Source organism: Gorilla gorilla, chromosome 10 (assembly GCF_029281585.2).
Source record: "Gorilla gorilla gorilla isolate KB3781 chromosome 10, NHGRI_mGorGor1-v2.1_pri, whole genome shotgun sequence".
Taxonomy (NCBI): domain Eukaryota; kingdom Metazoa; phylum Chordata; class Mammalia; order Primates; family Hominidae; genus Gorilla; species Gorilla gorilla.
The window spans coordinates 124,028,053-124,052,627 of NC_073234.2; the positions used below are offsets into that span (position 1 = coordinate 124,028,053).

At 50.0% G+C, this 24,575-nt stretch overlaps 1 protein-coding gene and 1 pseudogene across 3 annotated transcripts; one reads left to right on the forward strand and one right to left on the reverse strand.

Annotated features, from left to right (window-relative positions):
- Positions 1 to 24,575, forward strand: part of LOC129526019 (basic proline-rich protein-like) — a 328,162-nt pseudogene that overhangs the window by 42,151 nt on the left and 261,436 nt on the right.
- SELPLG (selectin P ligand) lies at positions 2,770 to 14,355 on the reverse strand. 3 transcript variants are annotated; one of them, XM_019038803.4, is made up of 2 exons: positions 14,201 to 14,355; positions 2,770 to 4,816 (listed from the first exon to the last, which is right to left on the reverse strand). In XM_019038803.4, exon 2 carries the CDS (start codon positions 4,809 to 4,811, stop codon positions 3,576 to 3,578), a length of 1,236 nt encoding a protein of 411 aa, XP_018894348.2. In that variant the 5' UTR covers positions 4,812 to 4,816; positions 14,201 to 14,355; the 3' UTR covers positions 2,770 to 3,575. The 3 variants fall into 3 exon arrangements, with proteins under 3 accessions (XP_018894348.2, XP_063550354.1, XP_063550355.1); XM_063694284.1 differs by lacking the exon at positions 14,201 to 14,355 and adding an exon at positions 11,108 to 11,207; XM_063694285.1 differs by lacking the exon at positions 14,201 to 14,355 and adding an exon at positions 11,113 to 11,140.

The following is a 24,575-nucleotide window of genomic DNA, read 5'->3' on the forward strand; positions in this document are numbered from 1 at the left end:
ACTGAAACTGCCTTTGCAAAAATTATAACTGAGGAAATTATGACAGTGAAAGAGACCAGACCGAACAGACTCCATCTTGCTTCTAGCCTTTAAGCGGTCCTTGTTCATTCCTTCCCCAAAGTTAGGCTGAACTAACTTTGGGAAATAATTCAGTTCATGTTTTGACTCTGAAACAAAATTAATAATATCCCTTCCCCCCGAAAAGACCCCCTTCTTGCCTGGGGACCGATCTGCCTTTGCAGGACTAACAAATTAGCTACAAGTTTCAAAATTATGGTTTAGGGGTCATGCAGCCTCTGGCTCCAAGAGTCTAAGCCTCCCCAAATTGCTCCTGTGGATAACATCAGTATTGTAAAACCTAAGATCACTACGTGAGATATTTTGCAGACCCTGCACTGGATGGATCAGTTGACACCACCTAGGCTGGTATTCTGGCTCAACCAGTTCTGCCATCGCAGCCAGGAACAGAAGACATGAAGAAAACCTCACTGCGACCCCCTATGACTCTATCTCCAACCTGACCAATCAGCACTCCCCACTTCCCAAGTACCTTACCCGCCAAATTGTCGTTAAAAACTCTGATCCCCTTCTCCTGTACAGCCTGCTCTGCATGAATTACTCTGTCTCCCTTGCAATTCCCGTCTTGATAAATCGGCTCTGTCTAGGCAGCAGGCAAGGTGAATCCACTGGGCGGTGACCTGACCCTCACAAGGTAGTGTGAGTTTTGAATGGGATAATGCAAGTGTTGCTTAAATAGCAGGGCCAACCTGGTTTACTGGGGCTGAGTTTCACGGAATATGGGACTTTCAGTGCTAAAATCAAGAAAGTTCCGGGCAAACTGGGACGACTGGCCACCCTATGCTTAAAATCAGGCGTCAGCAAACTGACGGAGCTGAAATGAGCCTGCCGCCCGTTTGTAAATAAAGTTTTATTAGAACACAACCATGCGCATTCATTTATGGACATATTGTCAGTGGCTGCTTTGGTACTACAAGGACAGAGTTGAGTTGTTGCAACAGAGGCTATGGTGTTGCAACAGCTAAAGCCTACAATATTCACTGTCTGGTCCTTTAAGAAAAAGTTTGTCAGCTTGAACTTTTCCATTTGACAGCAAATCAGTGCTTCTATGAGTTGTACAAAAGGTTGCAGGCTGCATCTAGGATCACCAATAAGCTACTGGCTGTTAATGAGAGACAGGGCCTGAGTGAAAAGGAGAGGTCAGGGTGAGCTTCTGGAGAGTGGGAAAGATCCCGTGCTTGGCCAAGCTTTAATCAGTCAGGCCCCTGAGTCCTCTCCTAAGCCCATCTGTGCACTTCCTTTTAAAATCCAGTTCTGGGCCGGGCGTGGTGGCTCACACCTGTAATCCCAGCACTTTGGGAGGCCGAGGCGGGTGAATCACCTGAGGTCGGGAGTTCGAGACCAGCCTGACCAACATAGAGAAACACCATCTCTACTAAAAATACAAAATTAGCTGGGCGTGGTGGTGCATGCCTGTAATCCCAGCTACTCAGGAGGCTGAGGCAGGAGAATAGCTTGAACTCAGGAGGCGGAGGTTGCGGTGAGCCAGATCGCGCCATTGCACTCCAGCCTGGGCAACAAGAGCAAAACTCCATCTCAAAATAAATAAATAAATAAAATCCAGTTCTAACAAGAACTCTGCTAAGTCAGCTTAGCAACAACCCTCCCCCCACCACTCCATATCTGATCACCTCCCATATCTGATCACCTCCTATATCTGATCACGTTCCTCATCTGCCACCATCCCCCCGGTGATGTCTGAGCACCCTGGCCTGCCTCCAGTATGAATCCTGTTAGGTCAGTGTAGAAAATGACTGAGAACCCATCCCCAGTAGTCAGTTTAGCCAGAATTCCCCTTCCCCTGATGTTTCCTCTTGGTAATTTTCCAGCTGCAGATATCCAACCCTGTTCCCTGGCTATCAGTTCCCACTTGCCCCTGCTGTACTCATAGTTGAGCCCAAATGCCCCCACTGCAAAATCCCATAGCTGCAGTCCCTGCAGTGATCGAGAGAGTCCCACTCCCCTTGAACAAAGTCTTCCTTACCATGCTTTAACAAGGGTCATTGAATCTTTTTTTTTTTTTTGAGACGGAGTCTTACTCTGTCATCCAGGCTGGAGTGCAGTAGCGTGATCTCAGCTCACTGCAACCCCCCTCCGCCTCCCGGGTTCAAGCAATTCTCCTGCCTCAGCCTCCCCAGTAGCTGGGACTACAGGCATGTGCCACCACACCTGACTAATTTTTGTATTTTTAGTAGAGACAGGGTTTCACCATGTTGGCCAGGCTAGTCTTGAACTCCTGACCTCAGGTGATGTACCTGCCTTGGCCTCCCAAAGTGCTGGGATTACAGGCATGAGCCACCGCTCCCAGTCCCATTTTTTTTTTCTTTAACAGGAGGATAGATTGATGTTTAGAGGGATATTGGTCTGAGGTTTGGGGGGGACCAAACTCTGTGGGCCAAAACTGGGTAATGGAGGAAGTGGAATAAAGTGGTCACTGGTGGGGAAGGGGCAGCCCTCCCTTTGGCCCCCCATAGCCTGAACTTTTCCTGGTCACCCAAGGATGTACAAGACCCCCTGTTGTCCAAGAGGCAAAACTGAAGTCAACCTAACAGCCCATGAAAGAGGCTTCCTGGGGGGCCAGGGGCTGAGGGCAGACAGCTGAGGACCAGCCCCCATCCTGCACTGAGGGATGGAGAATTCCGGGAAGGCTGCCTGAAGGAGACAGCCTTGAAACCTTGAAGGATTCCGCTATCGTTTGTCCATCACACATTTATTGCCTGCACTGGACCTGCAGTTGGGATACTGCAGTGAACAAGACAGAGCCCACCCTGGAAAGTGGCCACAGGGGAAGGCAAGAGACGATGGCTGGGGGTCACTTGTCACTAGATGGAAGCTCCTTGGTCCACACAGTCCCAAAGAAAGGTCTGCCCTTGGGCCCACGAAACCCATCCCAGCCCTCACAGGCTGAACCTCACCCTGGGTTTTTCCAGAGAGTTGCCCAAGAAGACCCAAGCTGCCCCAAGTCAGAGGAGCAGCAGGAAACAGCCTCAGAAGTCCGTCACTCTTCAGTACTCCTCCCTTAGAATGTCCACTTCCTGTTTGGTGACCATGGCAACCAGAAGACAATGGCAGTGCAGTGCGTGTGGGATGGGGGAACTCCATCTTCCTTGGGTACATGGGGAGGAGACTCCAGTGACCAGGAGAAGCAGGGAGAGCCATGGGAGATGTTAGAGGGACCCAGAGAAGATGGGGGACAGGAAAAAGGAGAGAATCTGTCTCAAGTAAATGGCCTCCTGCCTTGGACCTCAGCTGAAATGTGGCTGGGATGTGGCTGGGCTTTATCCGCGGAGGGAGGAAAGAGGTGGCTCCACTTGCCCGTCTGCTTGGCCCCAGGCTGCTCTTGTCCTGTTTGGGTGGCCAGAGTTCCTTCCCTGAAGATCCCCATCCCCAGGGGTCTCCGAGGAAGCCCAGAGCTGTGGAATGGGGTCTGGGCACTCAGGGGTGGCCCAGGAGAGACCGTGGAGGTGGGGTCTTGCCAAAACAGATGGCAGAGTGAGCTAAGGGAGGAAGCTGTGCAGGGTGAGGTCATCCCCCTCACGGTCCTCCCTGGGCTCTGGCGTCAGGCCCTGGCTCTTGGCCTTGGACAGGCCCCCATTGGCTGTGGCGGAGGGCCCCTCACCCCCATCAGGCAACAGGGATGAGATGCAGACCATCTCGGTGGGGGAGTAATTACGCACGGGGTACATGTGGCCCTTGCGGGAGAGGCGGACCGCCAGCACCACAGTGCACACGAAGAAGATAGTGGCCACCAGCGCCAAGATTAGGATGGCCAGCAGGCACTGCTTCACAGAGATGTGGTCTGGGGCTCCCACTGGGTAGTTGACGGACAAATTGCTGGCTGCCATGGGAATGCCCTTGTGAGTAACAGAGGACACAGAAAAGGGTATGAACAGACCTCTTTTGGTAGTAGGTTCCATGGACAGGGCCTCTGTGGCACTGGGTTCTGTGGATAGGGCCTCCATGGCTGCCAGTGGAGTGGTCTGTGCCTCCGTGGCTGGGGGTTGAGTGGTCTGTGCCTCTGTGGTTGCCAGAGGAGTGGTCTGTGCCTCCGTGGCTTCTGATGCAGTGGTCTGTGCCTCCATGGCTGTGGTTTGAGTGGTCTGTGCCTCCACGGCTGCTGGTGGAGTGGTCTGTGCCTCCATGGCTGCTGGTGCAGTGGTCTGTGCCTCCATGGCTGTGGGTTGAGGGGTCTGTGCTTCCGTGGCTGCTGGTGGAGTGGTATGTGCCTCTGTGGCTGCCAGTGGAGTGGTCTGTGCCTCCATGGCCGTCAGTCGAGTTGTCTGTGCCTCTGTGGCTGCCAGTGGAGTGGTCTGTGCCTCCGTGGGCACTGGTTGAGTGGTCTGTGCCTCCATGGCTGCTGGTTGAGTTGTCTGTATCTCCATAGCTGCTGAATCCGTGGACAGGTTCCCCATGTTGGCCAACTCCGTGGTCAGCTCTGTGACTGCCCCTCCTGCATCCAGGCCAGTAGAATGCCTTGCAGCAGGCTCCACAGTGGTAGACTCAGGGGTTCCAGGCCCAGTCAGAGGAGTGGTGTCAGTGCTGTTCCTCAGTATTTCTGGAGGCTCTGTTTCTGGCAGGAAATCATAATCTAGGTACTCATATTCGGTGGCCTGTCTCCGGTCCCGGGCAAGCAGGGGACCCAAGGCTTTCTCGGCTTCATCTGCCCAGCTGTCCCACAGCTGCAAGCTGCTGCCAGGGCCCAGTAGGATCAGCAGCAGGAGTTGCAGAGGCATGGCACCTAGGAGGAGACAACGGGCGGAGGGATGTCAAGACAGCTTCACCCTTGGGCTTAGCAAGCACCCTAGACCACCACCCTCTACTGCCACAGCTGGAAGCATGTCTGGTCTAGAGCAGGGACTGGGGACTTAGGCATCCCTGACATGCCTGGGATGGAGAAGATCCTCAGCCAGTAGCAGTTATTATTATTACTAATCAACATGAATAAAGCCATCCAGGAGGGCCCTTTAACTTCTTCTAGATGGTGCATAGAAATTGATTTGCCTCCCTCTCCATTTTGGTTAAGCCACTTTATTTGTGGACAAGACAATCCATTGGGGTGTAGAAAGAATTAGTGCTTCTGCTTCTAGTTCTATTAACTTTTCATGTCACTCCTTTTTTTTTTTTTTTTTAGATGGAGTCTTGCTCTGTCACCCAGGCTGGAGTACAGTGGCGCTATCTCAGCTCACTGCAACCTCCACCTCCCGGGTTCAAGTGATTCTCCTGTCTCAGCCTCCTGAGAAGCTGGGATTACAGGCATGCACCACCATGCCCAGCTAATTTGTGTATTTTTAGTAGAGACGGGGTTTCACTATGTTGGCCAGGCTGGTCTCAAACTCCTGGCCTCAAGTTATCTGCCCACCTTGGCCTTCCACAGTTCTGGGATTAGGCGTGAGCCACTGCGCCCGACCTCATGTCACTCCTTCTTAATTTCAAGTATTACATTATTTATAATCTATCATAAGAGTAAAGTAGTACCTGCACAGAATTCATAGATTAATTGACCACTTACGAAGTCCATAAGCAGAAGAGTTTGGAAACCACAGACCTCCCAGATACCGCTGCTTATTGGACCTTTGAGGCCTCTTGGAGTCTGATTCTACCTGCTGCCCCCTCTCCCTGCCCACTGCCATGCCACCTCTATATGTCTGTCTTCCTCCTTCTCCTATCTTGCTTCCACCCTCCATAGCCCTTGCCAGTCCTCAGAGTCTCAGTTTGTCTCATTCCTTCTCAATGTCTTGGCTTGGTCCCATTTGCTTTGGTGGTGTTCTCGCCTGCACAATGCACAACAGGGATGATGGTGCCTACTTCACAGCCTATTGTGAGGATAAAATGAAGGGATGCATGCAAGACCCTTAGCACTTCGTTTGCATGACAACCTCTCAGCAAAGATTGGCTGATTTAGTTCTTTCAGTCAACCTGCACTATAAGTCTTCAAGGGCCCAGGGCTACTTAATTACACTCTCCATGGCCAGGAGAAAACTCAAATCTCTTCAGAACAGCCCTGCTCTCAGGAAGCTTATAGTCACTGAGTGTGCCTGTGGGTAGGACCACTGTCTATTCAGAGACTCTACATTGTCCTCCCTACTAGGTAGCCAGAAAAGACAGTGCCTCTTGTTTGGTCATCTCATTGATCTTTCTTCTTGGCATTGCAAACACCTGTGCTTTCTTGTTTTCTTTCTCTCCCCTCATGCTCTCCTTGGCACTGGCTGGTGTTTACAGAATTAAAAATTCTATGCTGAGAATCCTATGGTGAGTGACAGCCACGTTCTGGGGCAGGATTCAGATATTCCTGCGTTCCCTGGACATAACACCCTTCAGCAGCACACAACTCTTAGAATAGTGTCTGATGCAGAGTGGGCATTCAAGAATAGCACCCGGACAATTTCCAGTCTCTTCCTTTGTACTTCATTCACATGATTTGGATGAACGAACAGTTGCTCATCATTCCTCGGGTGACTGTAACTCACTCACGGGCCCCTCACCTTCCAGGTTCAATCTGATCTCTTTCATATGTTAGTTAGAATTATGTTGGTTTCTTTTTTTTTTTTTTTTTTTCCAAGACAGAGTCTCGCTCTGTTGCCCAGGATGGAGTGCAGTGGCACGACCTTGGCTCACTGCAAACTCCGCCTCCCGGGTTCAAGCAATTCTCCTTCCTCAGCCTCCCAAGTAGCTGGGACTACAGGCGCACACAACTATGCCCAGCTAATTTTTGTATTTTTAGTAGAGACAGGGTTTCGCCATGTTGGTCAGGCTGGTCTCAAACTCCTGACCACAAGCAATCTGCCCACCTCGGCCTCCCAAAGTGCTGGGATTACAGGGCGTGGGCCACCGTGCCAGGCCTATGTTGGTTTCAAATATGCAAATCTGATCATATCTTAAACTAATTTATTTCCATTTATTTATTGACTTAATTATTTTAGAGACAGAGTCTCACTTTGTTGCCCAGTCTGGAGTGCAGTAGTGCAATTATAGCTCACTGCAGCCTCGACCTCCTAGGCTCAAGTGATTCACCTCAGCCTCCTGAGTAGTAGGGACTACATGCACATGCCACCACATCCGGTTAATTTTTAATTTTTTTTTTTTTTTGTAGAGACGGGGTCTTGCTATGTTGTCCAGGCTGGTCTCAAACTCCTGGCCTCAAGCAATCCTCCTGCCTCGGCCTCTCAAAGCACTGAGATTATAGGCATGAGCCACCACACCCAACCCACATCTTAAAATAATTTCTTAGGCCAGGTGCAGTGGCTCACGCTTGTAATCCCAACTGTTTGAGAAGCCAAGGCAGGTGGCTTACCTGATGTCAGGAGTTCAAGACTAGTCCAGCCAACATGGTGAAACCCTGTCTCTACTAAAAATACAAAAATTAGCCGGGCATGGTGGTGCTCCCTGTAATTCCAGCTATTTGGGAGGCCAAGGCAGGAGAATTGCTTGAACCTGGGAGCCAGAGGTTGCAGTGAGCCAAGATCACACCACTGCACTCCAGTCTGGGAGACAAGAGCAAAACTCTGTCTAAAAAATAAAAAAATACTTTCTTAAACCAAACTTTACGATATTTGCACCAGAGACATCTGGCCCTCACAATTATCCCCATTTTACCAAGGACCACACTGAGGTTAAGAGAAGTGAAGTGACTTGCCCAAAGACACACAGCTGGTGAGAGGTCAAGATCAGATTGAAACCCAGTGAGGTTCAGGAAGGCATGAAGCCGTCAGGAGACACCTGACCTAGTTGAGAAGACAAAAGGCTGGGCTTGTGGACTTGGGTGGGAGAGGGAGGACAGAGTAAGAAAAAGGAGGAGCTTGAAAGTTATGTCCCCCAGAAAGGCCCGCCACATATTTACCGGGTGCCATGCAGGGCATAGGGTTGAAAGCATAGATGTGGGGTCAGACAAAAAGGATGTTCAAGTCCTAGCTCTGTCCCTTACAAGCTGTATGACCTTGACACAGATGCTTGCCTCCCTGAGCTTCAGTTTTCCCATCTGTAAAATTGGGATAAGAAACAGTGCCCATTTCACAGGGCTGTTGAGAGAATGCAACTAGGGGATAGATTCAAAAGTTCCAGGCTGGTGGGCATGGTGGCTCATGCCTGTAATCCCAGGACTTTGGGAAGCCAAGGCAGGCAGATCACTTGAGCCCATGAGTTCAAGACCAGCCCGGGCAACATAGTGAGATCCCCATCTCGACACAAATAGAAAAATTAGGCCAGTCACGGTGGCTCACTCTTGTAATCCCAGGACTTTGGGAGGTCAAGGCAGGTGGATTGCTTGAGCTCAGGAGTTCCAGACCAGCCTGGGCAACATGGTGAAACCCCGTCTCTCATCTCTACGAAATACAAAAAATTAGCCAGGAGTGGTGGTGTGCCCCTGTAGTCCCAGCTACTCAGGAGGCTGAGATGGGAGAATTGCTTGAGCCTGGAAAGATTGAGGCTGCAGTGAGCTGTGATCGTGCCACTGCACCCCAGCCTGGGTGACAAAGCAAGACCCTGCCTCAAAAATAAAATAAAAAATTTTTAAATAGAAAAATTAGCCAGGCATGATGATGCACACCTATAGTCTCAGCTACTGGGGAGGCTAATGTGGGAGGATCGCTTAAGCCTGGAAGGTTGAGACTGCAGTGAGCTGAGATTGTACCACTGCACTCCAGCCTGGGTGACAGAGTGAGACCCTGTCTCAAAACAAAACAAGAAAACAAAAATTCCAAGCTTACGGTAGGTGCTTAATAAATGTAACACACACACACACACACACACACACACACTTTTGCCTCCCAATTTGCCTTCAGGGCAGCAGAGTTTCTTTGGGGTAGAGTTCTTATCTGGGGGAAGAATCTACGGCCCAACCTTGGCCCCACTTTCCTGCAGGCAGGGACTTTAGGAAGAAGCCATTAGCCTAGAGACATATTTCATACTTATGAGCACACTCACAGCCACCAACCCCCACTTGGGCAGTTCTCTGTTCCTGGAAGGCAAAGCCCTCAGCCACTTCCTGGAAGCAGAGAAGGTGGGGGCAAAGTTGCAAGGCCTGGTCTCCCTGGTTCCCGGGTTGGGGGAGGCATCTTGGTGAGTCAGGGCCGGACTTGCAGCAGCCCGGAGGCTGGGATAATAACACAGAAACACGGAGGGTGCTGGGGCCCAGTTCTTCAGGTAGGCTGTCACTGTTGCCCACCCTTCCCCTACAGCCATCCCCACAGCCTCCTGCACCCAGAGACAGCTGGGGTGGAGGAGAGGCTGGGGCCTAAATCCCACATTTGCCCCCACTTAGCGGCTGTGTAAACTCAGGCAGGTTGCTTCACCCTCTCTAAGCCTCAGTTTCCTCGTTGTAAAACCGGCAATATTGCTAAAAAAAAATCATCATGAGAATTGAATGAGTGTATGGAAGGTCCCAGACGCTGGCTTCCAGCCGGGGGTACTTTATCTGGGGGACTCTCTTTGGGGCTGTAGGCAGATGAGCAGAAGAAATGGAGGTCTCAGACTCAGAGGGTATGGAGATGGCGGCCTCTCTACCTCCCCCGTGGGTGTTTGGGCTTTGAGAAAGCAGAGACCTCCGTACCTGTTATGATAAGACCTGGTACATTCGGAAAGCCCAGACCTCCTTTCCTGGGCCTGTCTAAAGCAACCACCTTATCCTACATGTTCCTGGTGTCAGTGCTGAAAGTCCCTCAACCCCGGAAACCCCTCACTCCCAGGCAAACTGGGGGTGGGGGGTTGTTGGTCACCCCAGCCTGGTCCCTGCCATCCCACGGGCTTTAAGACACAGCAGCCTGGAGCCAGGCCACAGCTGAGCAGGCATCAGCCCATCTAACAGAAAGAAAATCTGAGGCTCAGCCAGGCATGGTGCCTCGAGCTTGTACTCCTAGCACTTTGGGAGGCCAAGGCAGGAGGATGACTTGAAGCCAGGGGTTCAAGACCAGCCTGGGCAACATACTGAGACCCATATCTACAAAAAAATTAAAAATTAGCCAGGTATGCTGGTGCATGCCTATAGTCCCAGCTACTCGGGAGGCTGAGGCCAGAGGATGGCTTGAGCCCAGGTCAAGGCTGCAGTGAGCTATGATCGCACCACTGCACTCCAGCCTGGGTGACAGAGTAAGACCCTGTCTCTAAGAAAAAAACATATTTTTTTAATGAAAGAAAAGAAAACCCGAGGCTCTGAGAGATCTTGTCTCAGCTGAGGCCACACAGGTAGAAGGCGGAGGAGCTGAGTTTTCTCACTGTGTATGACAGGTAGCATAATACCTCCTTAATATTTGCTACAGTAAATGTATTATACAACAATAAAAATGACATATGTGGAAGCCCCTCCCGCGGAGGGATGATTTCATCCTCTCACTATCTGGTGACCTCATTCCTCTTCACCCCTGTGTTCACTGGCTCTAACGGTGCCATCACACTGATTAGCAAGCAAGGCCCGGAGCGGCGGGATCACTCCTAGGCCCCACCTTCCACCTCTCCTCTTCCTGGAAGGCCAAAAAACAGTCCCACAGAAGTGGGACCAGGGCAGGGCTCCGACAGAGGGGTCTCCAGTGACCACGCCCTATTTGTCTCAACACTTGCCTGACAGAGTAGGTCAGAGACTGCTCGTTTTGCCTCTTTCGCCCTAAAACCAGGCTGCTTCTGGCCCAGGCCCCATCTAGACCCCATATGGGCCCCATCTAGGCTGTGTGGAGGAGCAGGCTGCAGGGGGCCCAGACTCCAGCTCCAGAGACCCCGCCGTGTGGCCGCCCTGAGCTGCTCAGGAAAGATCCTCGTGGGGCTCCACGCCGCTAGGAACCTTGCACTGGGAATCCTGAAACTGGTGGTCAGAGCGGGCAGGATCTTGGAATGCTAAAATTCAAAAGACTGAGCATCTCAGGGTTTGGGTCAAGTAGTCACCAAGAGAAGGAAAGACCCCAGATAACTGAGGCACAGGCAGCAGATCTAAATCTGGATAGACAGGACAGGCCCTGCCCTGCCCTGCTGTGCCCTGGGAGTCACATCAAACCAGGTCAATCCCCAGCTCTGTCCCTTAGAAGCTGTGTGACCTGGGGCAACTCACCTCACCTCTCTGAGCTGTGGGTTCCTTAGCTGGAATACAAGGACAATGGTAGCACCCGCTTTTTATGGGGTTGTTGTGGGTTGAAGAGGGCCAGGGAAATGCTGAGTCCTCCCAGCAACCTTTCCAGATTGCCCCAGGCATGATTAGTCACCTCCCGTGTTTAAATCATTTCTGCTGTTCATTTACTTTCTAAAAATGTATTCACATTGACTCCCAAACTTCCAGAAGGCAGGAACCACAGCTGTCTTGCTGATCAGGCCACAGGCCCAGGATTTAGCCAATGGGCAGGCACACACCTCTCGCAACACTTGCCCCAGTGGCTGGCAGCCACTGTGGCTGTCTGCTCTGCTGCCCCCGCCAGACCACAAGTTTTTGGAGGGCAGGAGCTCTCCTGGGTCTCCTGGCATCCCCAGGGGCCTCACTAAATGCCTCTGCAGAAGAGGACATGTGACTGAGGCAGGGGAACGTGCACAGAACTGCACAGCACGTGCTGTCTTCACACTTTTCACACCACATTTGCCAGCTGACACGTTCCAACCTTTTTCCATCATCTACCTCAACTCACATCAGGGAGTCTCTGTAGACATTTTTTCCCACTTATCATCGCCCTCATGAAAGGTTTATTTATTTATTTAATTTTAGAGATAGGGTCTTGCTCTGTTGCCCAGGCTCGACTACAGTGGTGCAATCATAGCTCACTGCAGGCTTGAACTCCTGGGCTCAAGCGATCCTCCCAAGTAGCAAGGACTACAGGTGCATGCCACCAGACCCGGCTACTTTTAAATTTTTTGTAGAGATGGGTTTTCACCATGTTGCCCAGGTTGGTCTCAAATTCCTGGGCTCAAGCAATCCATCTGCTTCAGCCTCCCAAAGTGCTGGGATTTATAGGCATGAGCCACGGTGACCAGCCCTCCTCACAAAAAGTTAATAGCACAGATATGCTGTAAATCTGTTTAATGTTTGGTGGCTTGCAAACCACAGTGTTAGTTGAGATTTTTTTGTTACACCCCCCTCCCCACCCTCCACCCCACCAAGAACCAAGTTACACCTGTTGGAACCTAAACTTGCTGGCCTGATCCAGAGGCAGTAAGGTACTTGGCACAAATGAATTCAATGAGACCTACATCTGGTTAGTTGAACAACTGTCTTTAAACAGTTTTCTAAACACCCCTGTGTAGACAGACAGATTAACAAACACAGACCCCCAACACACACACACCAGCCATCTTATCTCCTTCTAGACCACTGGCCCCCACTGCCATCTTCCTGTTCAAGTTCAGCAAAGGAAATCGAGACACAGGCTTAGGGTCACCACAAGCTCCATGGGCATCCTGCAGCCAGAAGCCACGCCGCCAGAGGCAGCTGCTTCTCCCCTTCAAGCCTCAGTTTTCTCATCTGTAAAAGGGGCACTGTCCACCCTCCAAGGTTCTCGGATGATTGATTCCCCAGCTCCTCTGAATGCCCCACTCTGGGCCCAGCCCAGCAGCCCAGCCCTTCCACTCTCTGAGGTTTAACTCCCTTGGCTGCTGGCCAAGCCTGCTGAGGGAGGCATCAACCACCCAGGGCACGGCCTCGGAAGAGACTCTGGGGCTGTCTGAGGGCCTGGGAGCCACCTTCTGAGGCCCCGGCCCACTGAGGGGCCTGGCTCTGGGGGCCTCAAAGTCAGAGATGGAAAAAAAAGGAAAACAGAAGAAAGGAAAGAGGAAGAGAATTCCAGGCAACAGAAGCCCAGATATCGACAATATGGGGTGTGTGTGAGTGTGTGTGTGTGTGTGTGTGAATGTGTGTACAGCAGGGCACAACCGGCCCCCGCCATTTCCTTTTAGTGTCCTGAAAGTATCTCAAATACAAACTAATAAGAGTATTCTAATTTTTTTTTTTTTTTTTGAGACGGGGTCTCACTCTGCCACCCAGGTTGGAGTGCAGTGGCACAATCTCGGCTCACTGCGACCTCCCCCTCCCAGGTTCAAGTGATCCTCCCACCTCAGCCTCCCAAGTAGCTGAGACCACAGGCATACACCACTACACCTAGCTAAGTTTTTGTATTTTTGGTAGAGACGAGGTTTCACCATGTTGCCCAGGTTGGTCTAGAACTCCTGAGCTCAGGCCATCCACCTGCCTCGGCCTCCCAAAGGGCTGGGATTACAGGTGTGAGCCACTGCACCCAGCCAAGTATTCTAATTATTATTATTATTATTGTTTTCCCTTTTGCTAACAATAATATCTTAATTCTAATATTTTAATAGTTTGCCACAGACAAGTGTCATTTCCTCAGTTTTATAAAAAGTGGGAAGAATGCATCTTTCTCTGAAAAGAACTTTTTTATGCGTCCATAACATGCAGCTTCAAGAGAAATCCTGCACTCCCTCTACTTTCTGGAGTCTTCCAGACCTAATCTCAGCTCCGCCCCTAAACAAATCCCTTCACCGCTCCCGACCTCAGTTTCCCATCCAGGAAAGGAGAGGATAAGATCATTTCTAGGGAAACACTCATGGTTTCTCTGATTTTCAAAATCAGAATGCTGCCAAGCCAGACGCTGCAGGCAAACTGGCCAGGGAGGGAAGTAAGTTAATGGGAGGCTGGGGCTGGTGGGTCACACCTGTAATTTCAGCACTTTGGGAGGCCAACGCAAGAGGCTTGAGGCCAGGAGTTTGAGACCAGCCTGGGCATCAAAGTGAGACCCCATCTCTAGGAAAGGTAAAAATATTAGCTGCATGCAGCGATGTGTGCCTGTAGTCCCAGCTACTCAGGAGGCTGAGGTGGGAGGATCACTTGTGCCCGGGAGTTTAAGGCTGCAGTGAGCCATGATTGTGCCACTGCACTCCAGCCTGGGTGACAGAGTAAGACCCTGTCTCAAAAAAAGAAGGAAAAAAAAGTTGGCAGGAGCAGGATTCAGAAGAGTCACAGAATAAGGCCACAGACTCCAGGAAGACTTTAGTCTTGAGTCGGAGGAGCCTCAGTTTGCCCTCCCCAGGGGCTGCAGCTCAAGAAGGGCCTGGCGGTCCTACCCAAGCCTGCCAGCAGCTATAAGGCAGGCCCTTGGCCCATGGGGACCTCCAGCCACTCCCTGTGGTTTTGCAAGCCAGCACTTACCACCGTGCTCAGCAGAGCATGGGACAGCTGCCTCGTGGGCCCAGAAGAAGTGGCTTCTCTGCTTTAGTGACAAGGTCCCAGCCCACGCTGCCAGGCACTGCTGTGGCACCCCCTGCGGCAGTCCCGGATCCGAGCAACCCCCAATGGCTGTGTGTGGAAGGAGGAAGCGAGAATGTGGTTACTTAGGCAGGGCCATGTGACAGCCCACACCCCATTGTTTGTGACAGCTTTGGTGACAACATTGATAAAGACAGGGTGGGTAGTGGGGCACCTCCTAGGTCTGACACTGTTCTTGGGTTCCCATAACTGTGAAAACACTAAGAACCAAGTAGAAGCTTTCTGGGGAGAAGTTCTTCGGTTTTGGGTGGGGCCCAAACTGAGAAAGGCCACAGCATTACTTCAGCAGCAATGGACCGTCGGGGCCAGAGGGAGCCCCCTGAAGGACAGGAGTGACCAGAGAAAAAGGAGAATGGTCCCGCTTCTTGCCCAAAATTGGTGGGGCGTGGGGAGGGGTGGGAGGTGGTCGGGGAGCGAAAAACACAAAATATGAATCTTCAAAGGGTTTGCAAATATGGTGTATTTCTTCTCGCAGGACTCAAAACACTCTCTGTAGATGCACAGTACAGGCCCTTTTAGCTGCAACCAACAGCCTCTCTAGGGAGCTGGACTACAGACACCACAAGGGCAAGGCCTGCTTATCTTATTTCTTCATCCTAAATTTGTTCATTTGACCAACTCTGGCACTCCAGACTGCATGCCCTGAGGTCTAAAGGCCAGCAATTCTGGGCTGTGGCCCTCTGGTAGCCCTCCATCCAATGGGGAAGCCAGCGAGTAAACAATTCGGTGGAACATCATGCCACAATGACACAGCGCAGTGAGTGCCATCCTGCGGTGAGCAAGGGAGGGGCCTCTCCTTCCACCCTGGGTGGGGGAGGGAGGTTAACAGGAGGAGCTTCCAAGAAGTGGCACTTGAGATGACAAGCCAGGTGGGCATCCCAGGCAGAGAGCACAGCAGAGGCAAAGGCTGGGAGGCCTGAGAATACCCAGACACTTCCAGAAGGGAGGGAATAGGGGGTCTCCCAGGGTCTGCCCTGCGGCTTTGCACCAGGCAAGGGCTCAGGACATGCACAGAAAGATACTCGTATCTTGCCTTGCACAGAGTTGTTTTTTTTTTTTTTTTTTTTGAGATGGAGTTTCACTCTTTTTGCCCAGGCTGGAGTGCAATGGCACAATCTCGGCTCACCGCAACCTCCGCCTCCCGGGTTCAAGCTATTCTTCTGCCTCAGCCTCCCGAGTATCTGGGATTACAGGCATGTGCCACCACCCCGGCTAATTTTGTATTTATAGTAGAGATGGGGTTTCTCCACATTTGTCAGGCTGGTTGGTCTTGAACTCTCGACCTCAGGTGATCCACCTGCCTCAGCCTCCCAAAGTGCTGGGATTACAGGCGTGAGCCACCATGCCCAGCCGCACACAGGTTGTTTTAAAATGAAAACCAGAGACCCAGCAGGTGTTCGCCATGACACAGTCTCAGCCACCTTAAGAAGTTGCAGCTGGAAAGAGCCAAAAGCTCACCCTGCCGGCACAGACAGGGAAACTGAAGCCACAAGAGGGGAAGTGAGACCCCTAGAACCAAGGCCCCTCACCCTTCCCCAGCAGGTTTGGAAATAGCCATCCTTCAGGGACAGGGGACTGAGGAACTCTAAACAGACCCAAGACTGCCTGCAGGTCACTCTCTGATTAGCGGAGGTGAGTGGTTGCAAGCTGTCTGTCACATCCAGCCTGCCACGTGGTTTTGTGCAGCTTGTGAGCTAAGAATGGTGGTTACATTTTTAAGTGGTTGGAAAATGTTTTGTGATGCATAAAAACGGTGTGAAATTCAAGATTCCATTTTCATAAAGTTTTCTTGGGACACAGCCACACTAATTGGTGTACACATATTGTCTCTGGCTGCTTTCACGTTGCAGCGGCAGAGTTGAATAGTTTCATCACCTGCAAAGCCTCACAACACAAACGCTTAACGTTTCCTGAGCCTGTGGTCAATGCCAGACCCTGTGGTAGGTGCTTTGCATACATCAGCTCATATAATCCTCGAAGCTGCCTTTAGAAATGAGGAAACTGAAGCTGAGAGGGAGAATGTGCCTTGCTCAAGGGCACACAGAGTAATGGCAGAGCCAGGACTCAAGTCCAGGCACATGGAATAATGTTCTTGATCTTAACCCCTAGCCTGGGATGGTGCAGGCTGAATGGTGAGCTCCAGCACAGCAGTAATTACTATATGTAAGGAAAAAGGAGTAGCTTAGCAGCAGGTAAGCTATTTCTTCTGTGTGTGTGTAATAGGGTCTTGCTCTGTGGCCGAATCTGGAGTGCAGTGGCGTGGTCATAGCTCACTGCAGTCTCAAACTCCTGGTCTCAAGCAAGCAATCCTCCTGCCTCAGCCTCCCCAATAGCTGTTACAGGAGCACACCACCACGCCCAGCTCCAAGTAATCTATTTCAAGGTGAGACTTGAGCAGTGAAATTTCCTTCTCAGAGGAGCAAATATTGCTAAGATAAATCTGGTGTATGTCGTCTGTGTGAAGACCATAAAACCACACTTCACTGCACCTGACATCTGTGAGAGTCAAAGACTCAAAGTGAATATGTTTCTGCTTCTAGGAATGAAGCCCAAGAAAAATACTCCAAGTTGCCTTCCAAGATTGAAGCAATGATATCTGAGGTGAGAGAAATATTGGGAAAAAACACAGACTCCCCTACTACAGAAACCTGTCCCTTGATGGAATGTGACGCAGGCATGAAAGTTATATTTATATTGAATGCTTATAAAGCACTCAAGACCTGTTAGGTAGAAAAGAGAGGGCACAGAAGTATATAAACAGCATAATTCAAGTGTGCTTGGATGCTGAGAGGACAGACTGAGAGAAATGCTGACGGTGCCTATCTCTGGGTGGCATAATTATGAATGCCCCTTTCCTTTTAAATATATTTTCTTTTCTATATTTGTATATAGAAAAAATGTATATAATGATGTCTATTTTACTTTTTATTCTTTTTTTTTTTTTTTTTTTTTTTTTTTGAGACAGAGTCTCACTCTGTCACCCAGGCTGGAGTGCAGTGGCACGATCTCAGCTCACTGAAACCTCTGCCTCCTGGGTTCAAGTGATTCTCCTGCCTCGGCCTTCCTAGTAGCTGAGATTACAGGTGCTCACTACCATGGCCTACTAGTTTTTGTATTTTTAGTAGAGACGGGGTTTTGCCATGTTGGCCAGGCTAGTCTCAAGCTCCTGGCCTCAAGTGATCCACCGGCCTCCACCTCCCAAGGTGCTGGGATTACAGGCATGAGCCACCATGCCTTGTCTACTAATTTGTTTAATTGTTACAACTGCCTCATGAGGTAGGTACTATTAGTATCCCCATTTTGTAGATTAAAAAAAATGTTCCAGAGAGGTTAAGAAACTCGCCTGAGGTCACAGAGCTAGTAAGTGGCAAAGCCAGAGTCTGAACCTAGGGTGTCCTGTGAAAGAGCCTGCATTCAATCACAATAAATATTGGTTCAATATATAAGTGATTCCAGCTCCTCCTTGCAGACCTTGCCTGCTGTGATTGGTCTAAGAGGACCCAATTCTCCCCACCTCCTCGCAACACCGTGTGAGCCTGCTTGGGGTGTGGAGCAGGAATTGCAATCAGCAAAGCCAGTGGGTGTTAGGTTCCTCTCTACACTGGAGCCCAGTAGTGGGCTAGGCTAGGAAGCAAGAGCTGTTTATGGGTCTTCTGAGAAAAATGTGCTCCTGGTTGTAACTAACTGCCTGCTACTGTTGGAACAGCCCCATGTTAAAGCAAAAACATGGCTCATTGGGCTCCTACTTGGAGCTCTCTTACAAGTGGATCCTGAGCAACTAGAGATTTGGTATTCAAACAAACAACCTATAACCTCTTTATACTTAAGTGATCATCCGTGCACTAAATTCAGTCTTCCTTCCATTCACTGATGGATGAAAATGCCTGCAGCCTCATGGTGGTCCCCAGTCCCCAGAGGCAACACCACAGCCTGTACAGCTGCATGTGTGCAGTGGCCTATTTAATTGCGTTTTGCTTCTTTGTTGTTTCGGGGTGGGGAACTGTTCCCACCAGTGACAAGCACAGCTGTAATAAAGCCTCATATTACAGAGACAAAGAGAGGAAGGCTTGGAGGCTTGGGTGCCAAAAGCCAGCGCAACTTAGCTTCAGCCTGGTATTTACCAAGCTTAGGTTGGTCAACAGTACAGTTATTAAAGAAAATGAAAAATTAAACATTTGTGGAATCCTGAACATATGTGGCTAGGCAAGGACTATAACTGACAGGCCAGGCATAGCCTGAGATTTTATAATCTATGTGTAACTTGTCAGGAACTGTTATCCCTCCCCGACCAGGTGCTGGCTTCCTATGCAAACCTGTGTCCGCTTCCCTAAAAATGGGGAAAACAGGGGTGACGTCGCTTATAGAATCCCACCTCCCTTGCCAGTGGTCACTGTCCCTCTAAGGAAACTGAGGCTCCCTGGTGGCGCAGGAGGGCACAGGCGGACCGGAGCCCAGCCAGACTGCAAAGCCCATTAAAAGCCTGTTCCTTCCTCCGAGGCAAGAGTCTTGCTGGTTGTGCCGCTTGTTTCTCAGGGCAGTGGTCTTTTCAGTTTACTCACAATGGGACCTTTTGTTCGAATGAAAGCAACGGTCTCATGAAATAGAATAAGAACAGAGCTGCTTGCGAGCAAGGCCCAGAAGGGAGGAGGGGAAGTCACGCCCAGCTGCCTGCCCTCCCCCGTTCCCCTGCTGCTAGGGGGGCTCACGGGCTACAGCTTGCTGATTTGAATCATCCAAAGGGGAAATGGTCCACTGTGGGCCTGCTCCAGCCAGGATTCAATTCCCTTTCTCAAATGGGAACAGAGCTCTGGGGAGTTCACTTTCGGCCCCAGATTTTCGCTGCCAATCTGGGCGGCACTAGGAACCAGCTTCTGGGCTGGAGACTGCAGCATGAAGCCATTCCTCCAGAGTGGAAGAAAACAGGGGCTCCCCAGCTCACTGGGTCTGCTTGGGCTGGGGGTAGCCAGCGCTGCTGGTCCCAGACCTGGAAGGCCAGAGGGCAAACAAATGTTAGAAATGTACTCCAGACTCCGTGATTCTTCCCCAGAGGGTAGTGGCTGAAGGAATCCATGCCTCTGGCAGACATCCTCAATCACCTGGCCTCAAAGACCCCTGGGAAGGGGTCTTTAGGGGAGAGACCTTGGTGTTGTTTGAGGAGGCCAGGGGCCTGGCAATAGGAGTCCTGGGATATTTTGTGGAATTTAAGATCAGAAATAAAGCTGGACATTAGGCATGGACTCGGGGAGCTACAGGGACCCAGAAGCCCTTTCTTCATCACTGTGTATCTGCTCTGCCTGCGTGGTCCCTGGCTTCCCCAACTCCCAGGCCCCCATAAAGGAAAACCCAGATCTGATGCCACTGATGATGGCTCCAAGGGGCTCATAGGTCACCTGGAGTCGACTGTGCTCCGGGACAGTCTTATTCTGTGAGCAAAGTACTGCTGGGCGGATAATGCAATATGTGCTCCCATCCCAGATAATGTCTACATTTTCAACTATTCAGTCTTTCAGTAAGTACTGATTGACACATCATGCCAGATTCTGGGGATCCTGGTGAAGGAAACCAGTGCCTGTCCTCATGCGGCTTATATTCAATTCAGGGAAGACAGTCAAAACTCCAATGAGATGATAGATCAGCTATCAGTGCTACTAAGGTGCTACGGGCACTATTTACATATGGGGGTCAGGTGAAGTGTTGGGAAGGGCAGACACTGGAGGTGGGGAAAGGATGGGCACTCCCGAGAGAACAGCACATGCGAAGCTCAGGGGTAGAAGGCCTCCTGAACACAAGAGAACATCAGGAGAGGGTGAGGGGTGGCAGGGCAGGCAACACGGGGCCTCCTAAGCCAGTGGTGAGGATTTAGTTTTTATTCTGAGTGGGATGGGAAACCATGGAGGGTCTGAAGCCTTAGATACAGGGGTCAACGAGCTTTTTCTTAAAGGGCTACACAGTAAATATTTTAGGCTTTGTGGCCATATGATCTCTGTTGCAGCTACTCAACTCTTCAAGTATAGAGCAAAAGCAGCCACAGACAAGGCACAGTGTGTTCCAATAAGCTTTATTGATGGACACTGAAATTTGAATTTCATATCATTTTTACTTGTCACTAAATATTGTTTTTTCCCCCAACCATTTAAAAATGTAAAAAACCTTCTTAGCTTGTGGGCTACACAGAAGCTTCCGGCAGGTTGGAGTTAGCCCATGGGCCTTAGCATGCCTTCCCCCGCCTTAATACCTGAAAAGGTGACTATGGCTGCAGCTCTGAGAACAGATTCAAGTGGGTGGGGGAAGCTGGGTTAGGAAGCTGTGACTGTTAACCTTGTCAACTTGACTGGGCAATGGGGTGCCCAAATATCTGGTCACGCGTTACCCTGGGTGTGTCTGTGAGGGTTTTCTGGATGAAATGAACATTTGAATCTGTGGGTTGAGTAAAGCAGGTTGCTCTCTCTGGTGTGGGTGGGTGGATCCATTCAGTTGAGGGCCTGAATAGAACAAAAAGGCTGAGTAATAAGGAATTCCTTGCAGGCGTGTGGCTCATGCCTGTAATTCCAGCACTTTGGGAGGCCGAGGTGGGAGGATCACCTGAGGTCAGGAGTTTAAGACCAGCCTGGCCAAGATGGGGAAACCCCATCTCTACTAAAAATACAAAAATTAGCCGGGCGTGGTGGCGCATGCCTGTAGTCCCAGCTACTTGGGAGGCTGAGGCAGGAGAACTGCTTGAACCCAGGGGGTGGAGGCTGCAGTGAGCCAAGATCGTGCCACTGCATTCCAGCCTGGGCGACAGAGTGAGAGACTCCGTCTCAAAAAAAAAGAAAAAAAAAAGGAATTACTCCTGCCTGCCTTCAAGCTGGGACATCAGTTTTTAGCTGCTTTCCAATCTGAACTGAAAAACTCAGCTCTCCTGGGTCTCTCTGGTTTGTTGACTGCAGACCTTGGAGCTTAGCAGCCTCCATAATCATGTGAGTCAATTCCTTAAATACATCCCGATCTCTCTCTCTTCCCCCATGCAGACCCTATTGGTACTCTTCTTCTGGAGAACGCTAATAGAGAGGCTCTGTCCACGCAGAAATGATGGGAGCACAGGCTGGGGGAGTCACCGGGCACGTGTGAGAAGTAGCTGGGATATGGATGCACTGTGAAACCAGAGCCTGGGTGTGGGATACGCAAGAAAAGATGGGAGTCAAGGAGGCTCAGAGGTGGAAGAGCATGAACTTCCTCCTGTAGACAAAAGGGATAATCACTTGTGTCTCCTTCAGAGACCTTGACAGAAAACATCACTCTAGAAGCAAAACAGGGAACAGGCAGTTGGAGGCAGAGAAACCAGCTACAAGGCTATTCGGACACTAGACTGGTATCTACATGGGGAGGCACCTGGCAGGTGGCCAGATCCCCAGATGGAATCTCCACCTTGTGGTTTATGAGACATTCTAGGCCACTGCCTCCTGAAGACACTGCTCAGGGTGATAAGAACTCATTTTGCATTTGGGGAGCTGTAAGTGGGGATGGTGATAAGCAGCCCAGGATTTTGTTCACCAAGAGGTATTATCCCAACTTCCACAACCCAAATAGCATCTCTGCATGGAAATGAAGCTGCAACAGCTCCCTGTCATGGATGGGGCACTTCCCAGTTCTCAGACTTCATCACTAGAGCCCCCAAGCTTGGACGTTGTTGCTGAACTCCCTCAAGGCACTGAGCGTTAGCCTGAGCACCTCTCCTGGCTGGACCAGGGATCACTTGCTCCATTACAGTTCTCTCCAGCCCGGTGACACTCTCACTGTAAATGCAAGTTCTCACTCAGTGAATGCCAAGACGAATGCAACCCTACCTAGTGGGGGAGAGGACATTAGGAAATGGGCGATGAGAGGCACAGGGCTCTTGGGAAGGGAGCCCTGCTGCTGGGGGCCTGAGAGACACCCAGTGGAGAGGAGCCTGGACAAACTTGGCAACCAGCTCCAACCACGTTCTGCAGCATTTCAGGGGCCAGGCACCCTGTGTGTGATCCCTTTCCACTGTAACCAGGCCTGCTCCCTGCTCTTCCCCTCGGAGACACAGATGACTGCTCCTCTCTGGCAGCCCAAAGCTTTCTCTGCCCCCACAACTGCCTGTGGGCCTTTGAGCCACTTCTCCCCAGTTCTGTTCCAAACCCACCAGGAAGTCCTTCCCCAAAAGTCCACTTACTCTTTGAGATCAGTGTGAGGAAGCTACTCTAAGAACAAAACTAAGCACCCAGTGGTGAGTGCCCAAGCTCAAGTGTGCAGATTTTTTCTGACAGCAGAATAGACCTGTCTACTTGCCTTCCAAGTTGAGTCCTGAAGTGGGTAACTTCCTCCTCTGACTTCTGCCCTCAGGCTCCCTGGGCAACGGCCCTGACGTTGCTTTCTAGCCCCTCACCATGAAGCCTGTCAGGGAGCCGCGTGCCTCACCCTCTATCTGCCCCTCACTAAACTCAGGATCCTAAAATCTGCCCTCTTACCCATTTTCGTTCACATGAATTAAACTCCAACTACAATGAATTTGAAGGATCCCATCTGCCTCTCTAAACTCACCCCCCTCCACATTTCAGCCAATCCAACCAACTCAGCAGTCACCTTATCCTCAAGGATCTTGGGATGCGCAGTAATTCCTATCTCCCATCCAGCCCTCCTGACACTCGCCACAGGGGAACTTTCACCCGGCACACCACGGCCAGTGTCGCCTAGCGAACACACCCCCACCCCACCCCACACCCCAAAGTTCGAAGTTGAGAATAAGCCATTTGCTGGTGGACTCGGTTCCTGCAGGAGGGATGAGGACAGCTGCCATCTGCACATCAGCTGCCTGGGACTTAACATTTCACATGTCACGTTTCAAATAGAGGCAGCAGCTGCAGCTGAGATGAAGCATATCAAAGTATACTTAGCCCTTACTATATTGGAAGAAAACGTATTTCCCAGTTCCGATGACCTTCGTTTTCTGCCATATTAAAGTCTTACGTAATTTAATTTTTATATAGCCAATCTGTCTTTTCCTTTGTGATGTATTCCATTGCTTTAGGGCTTACATTTTTTCTAGTCTGAAGTGTAGATTAAAAGGGACTTACTTTCTTCTAAATAGAAAAAGAAAAGGTTTTATTTTAACTGTGGACTCCATTAAGAATGTATATTGCTGTCCCTGCTGCCCCCACAGCTAACCAAATGTTGCTGCACCATTTCAAACATCTCCACTGATTTATGCTTATCTTAATAATTATTAACTTATCACTAATACATTAATTTTAATGCCTTTCTGGGAATAAATACATTTATAGGAAATTTCTAAATTCAGAAAAATAGGATTAAATAGAAATTACACACAACTTTACCTCCCTATAGCAATAACAACATTTCTGGTATTTATTCTACACATAAGTATACATTGTATATGCATATATCCTTTTAAAAGTTTGTCACAAGCCATCTGTTCGGGCTTGGTTTTACATATCTGTATTAGGAAACCTACACTTCTCACTAGAAGTTCTGGTCCTGAATGTTCTTATGAGGTCCAATGGACTTCACTTTCTTCCCCATTTTACTTCTGAATGGATAAGCCAACTAACATCATTTACTGCAGAGTGACTCCATGGGGTAGAGAGCTGATGAGAATTACTTTGTAAACACACTTTCACTTTTTATGCTGACATCAGCAACACAGTTCACTGTAGGGCACTTGGCATACACAGAAAAAAGTTGGTAGTGACATCCAGCACCCAGAAATAATATACTTTCATGTTTCAACCTAGGTAGGTATATATTTTAAACGCAAGTTGGAATTGACTTTATTTTACTATTTTTTTAATGTTTCCTATTCAATACTCTTTTTAAATGACTTTAAATAATGGAACAGTATTATAACATATGGATATGACAAGTAACTTACTGACCCCCTTCTGCAGAGTTGATTTTACTCTTCTAATTCCTGAATATACCTCCCACTAGTTCCCTGGGACAAAATTTCCAAAGGTGAGAATCTTGGGTCTTAAGAAAACCTTTAAGGCTTTTGATACACTTGCCAGACTGCCCTCTGGAAAGGCTGTCCACCCCGCACATACCCGCTTCTCGCAGGAAAGGACTGCCACCCCTACATTCTTTGGCAAGGGACTTCTTTTTAACGAATAAAAGAGCACAAAGGGCACTGTCCAGCCTGGACATCAAGGGTTGCCCGTCTAAAGCAGGAAAGGTGTGCCCTTGACGGTGACTCACGTCCGTGACCCACTGCCAGCACTGGGATACTTAATGTGCC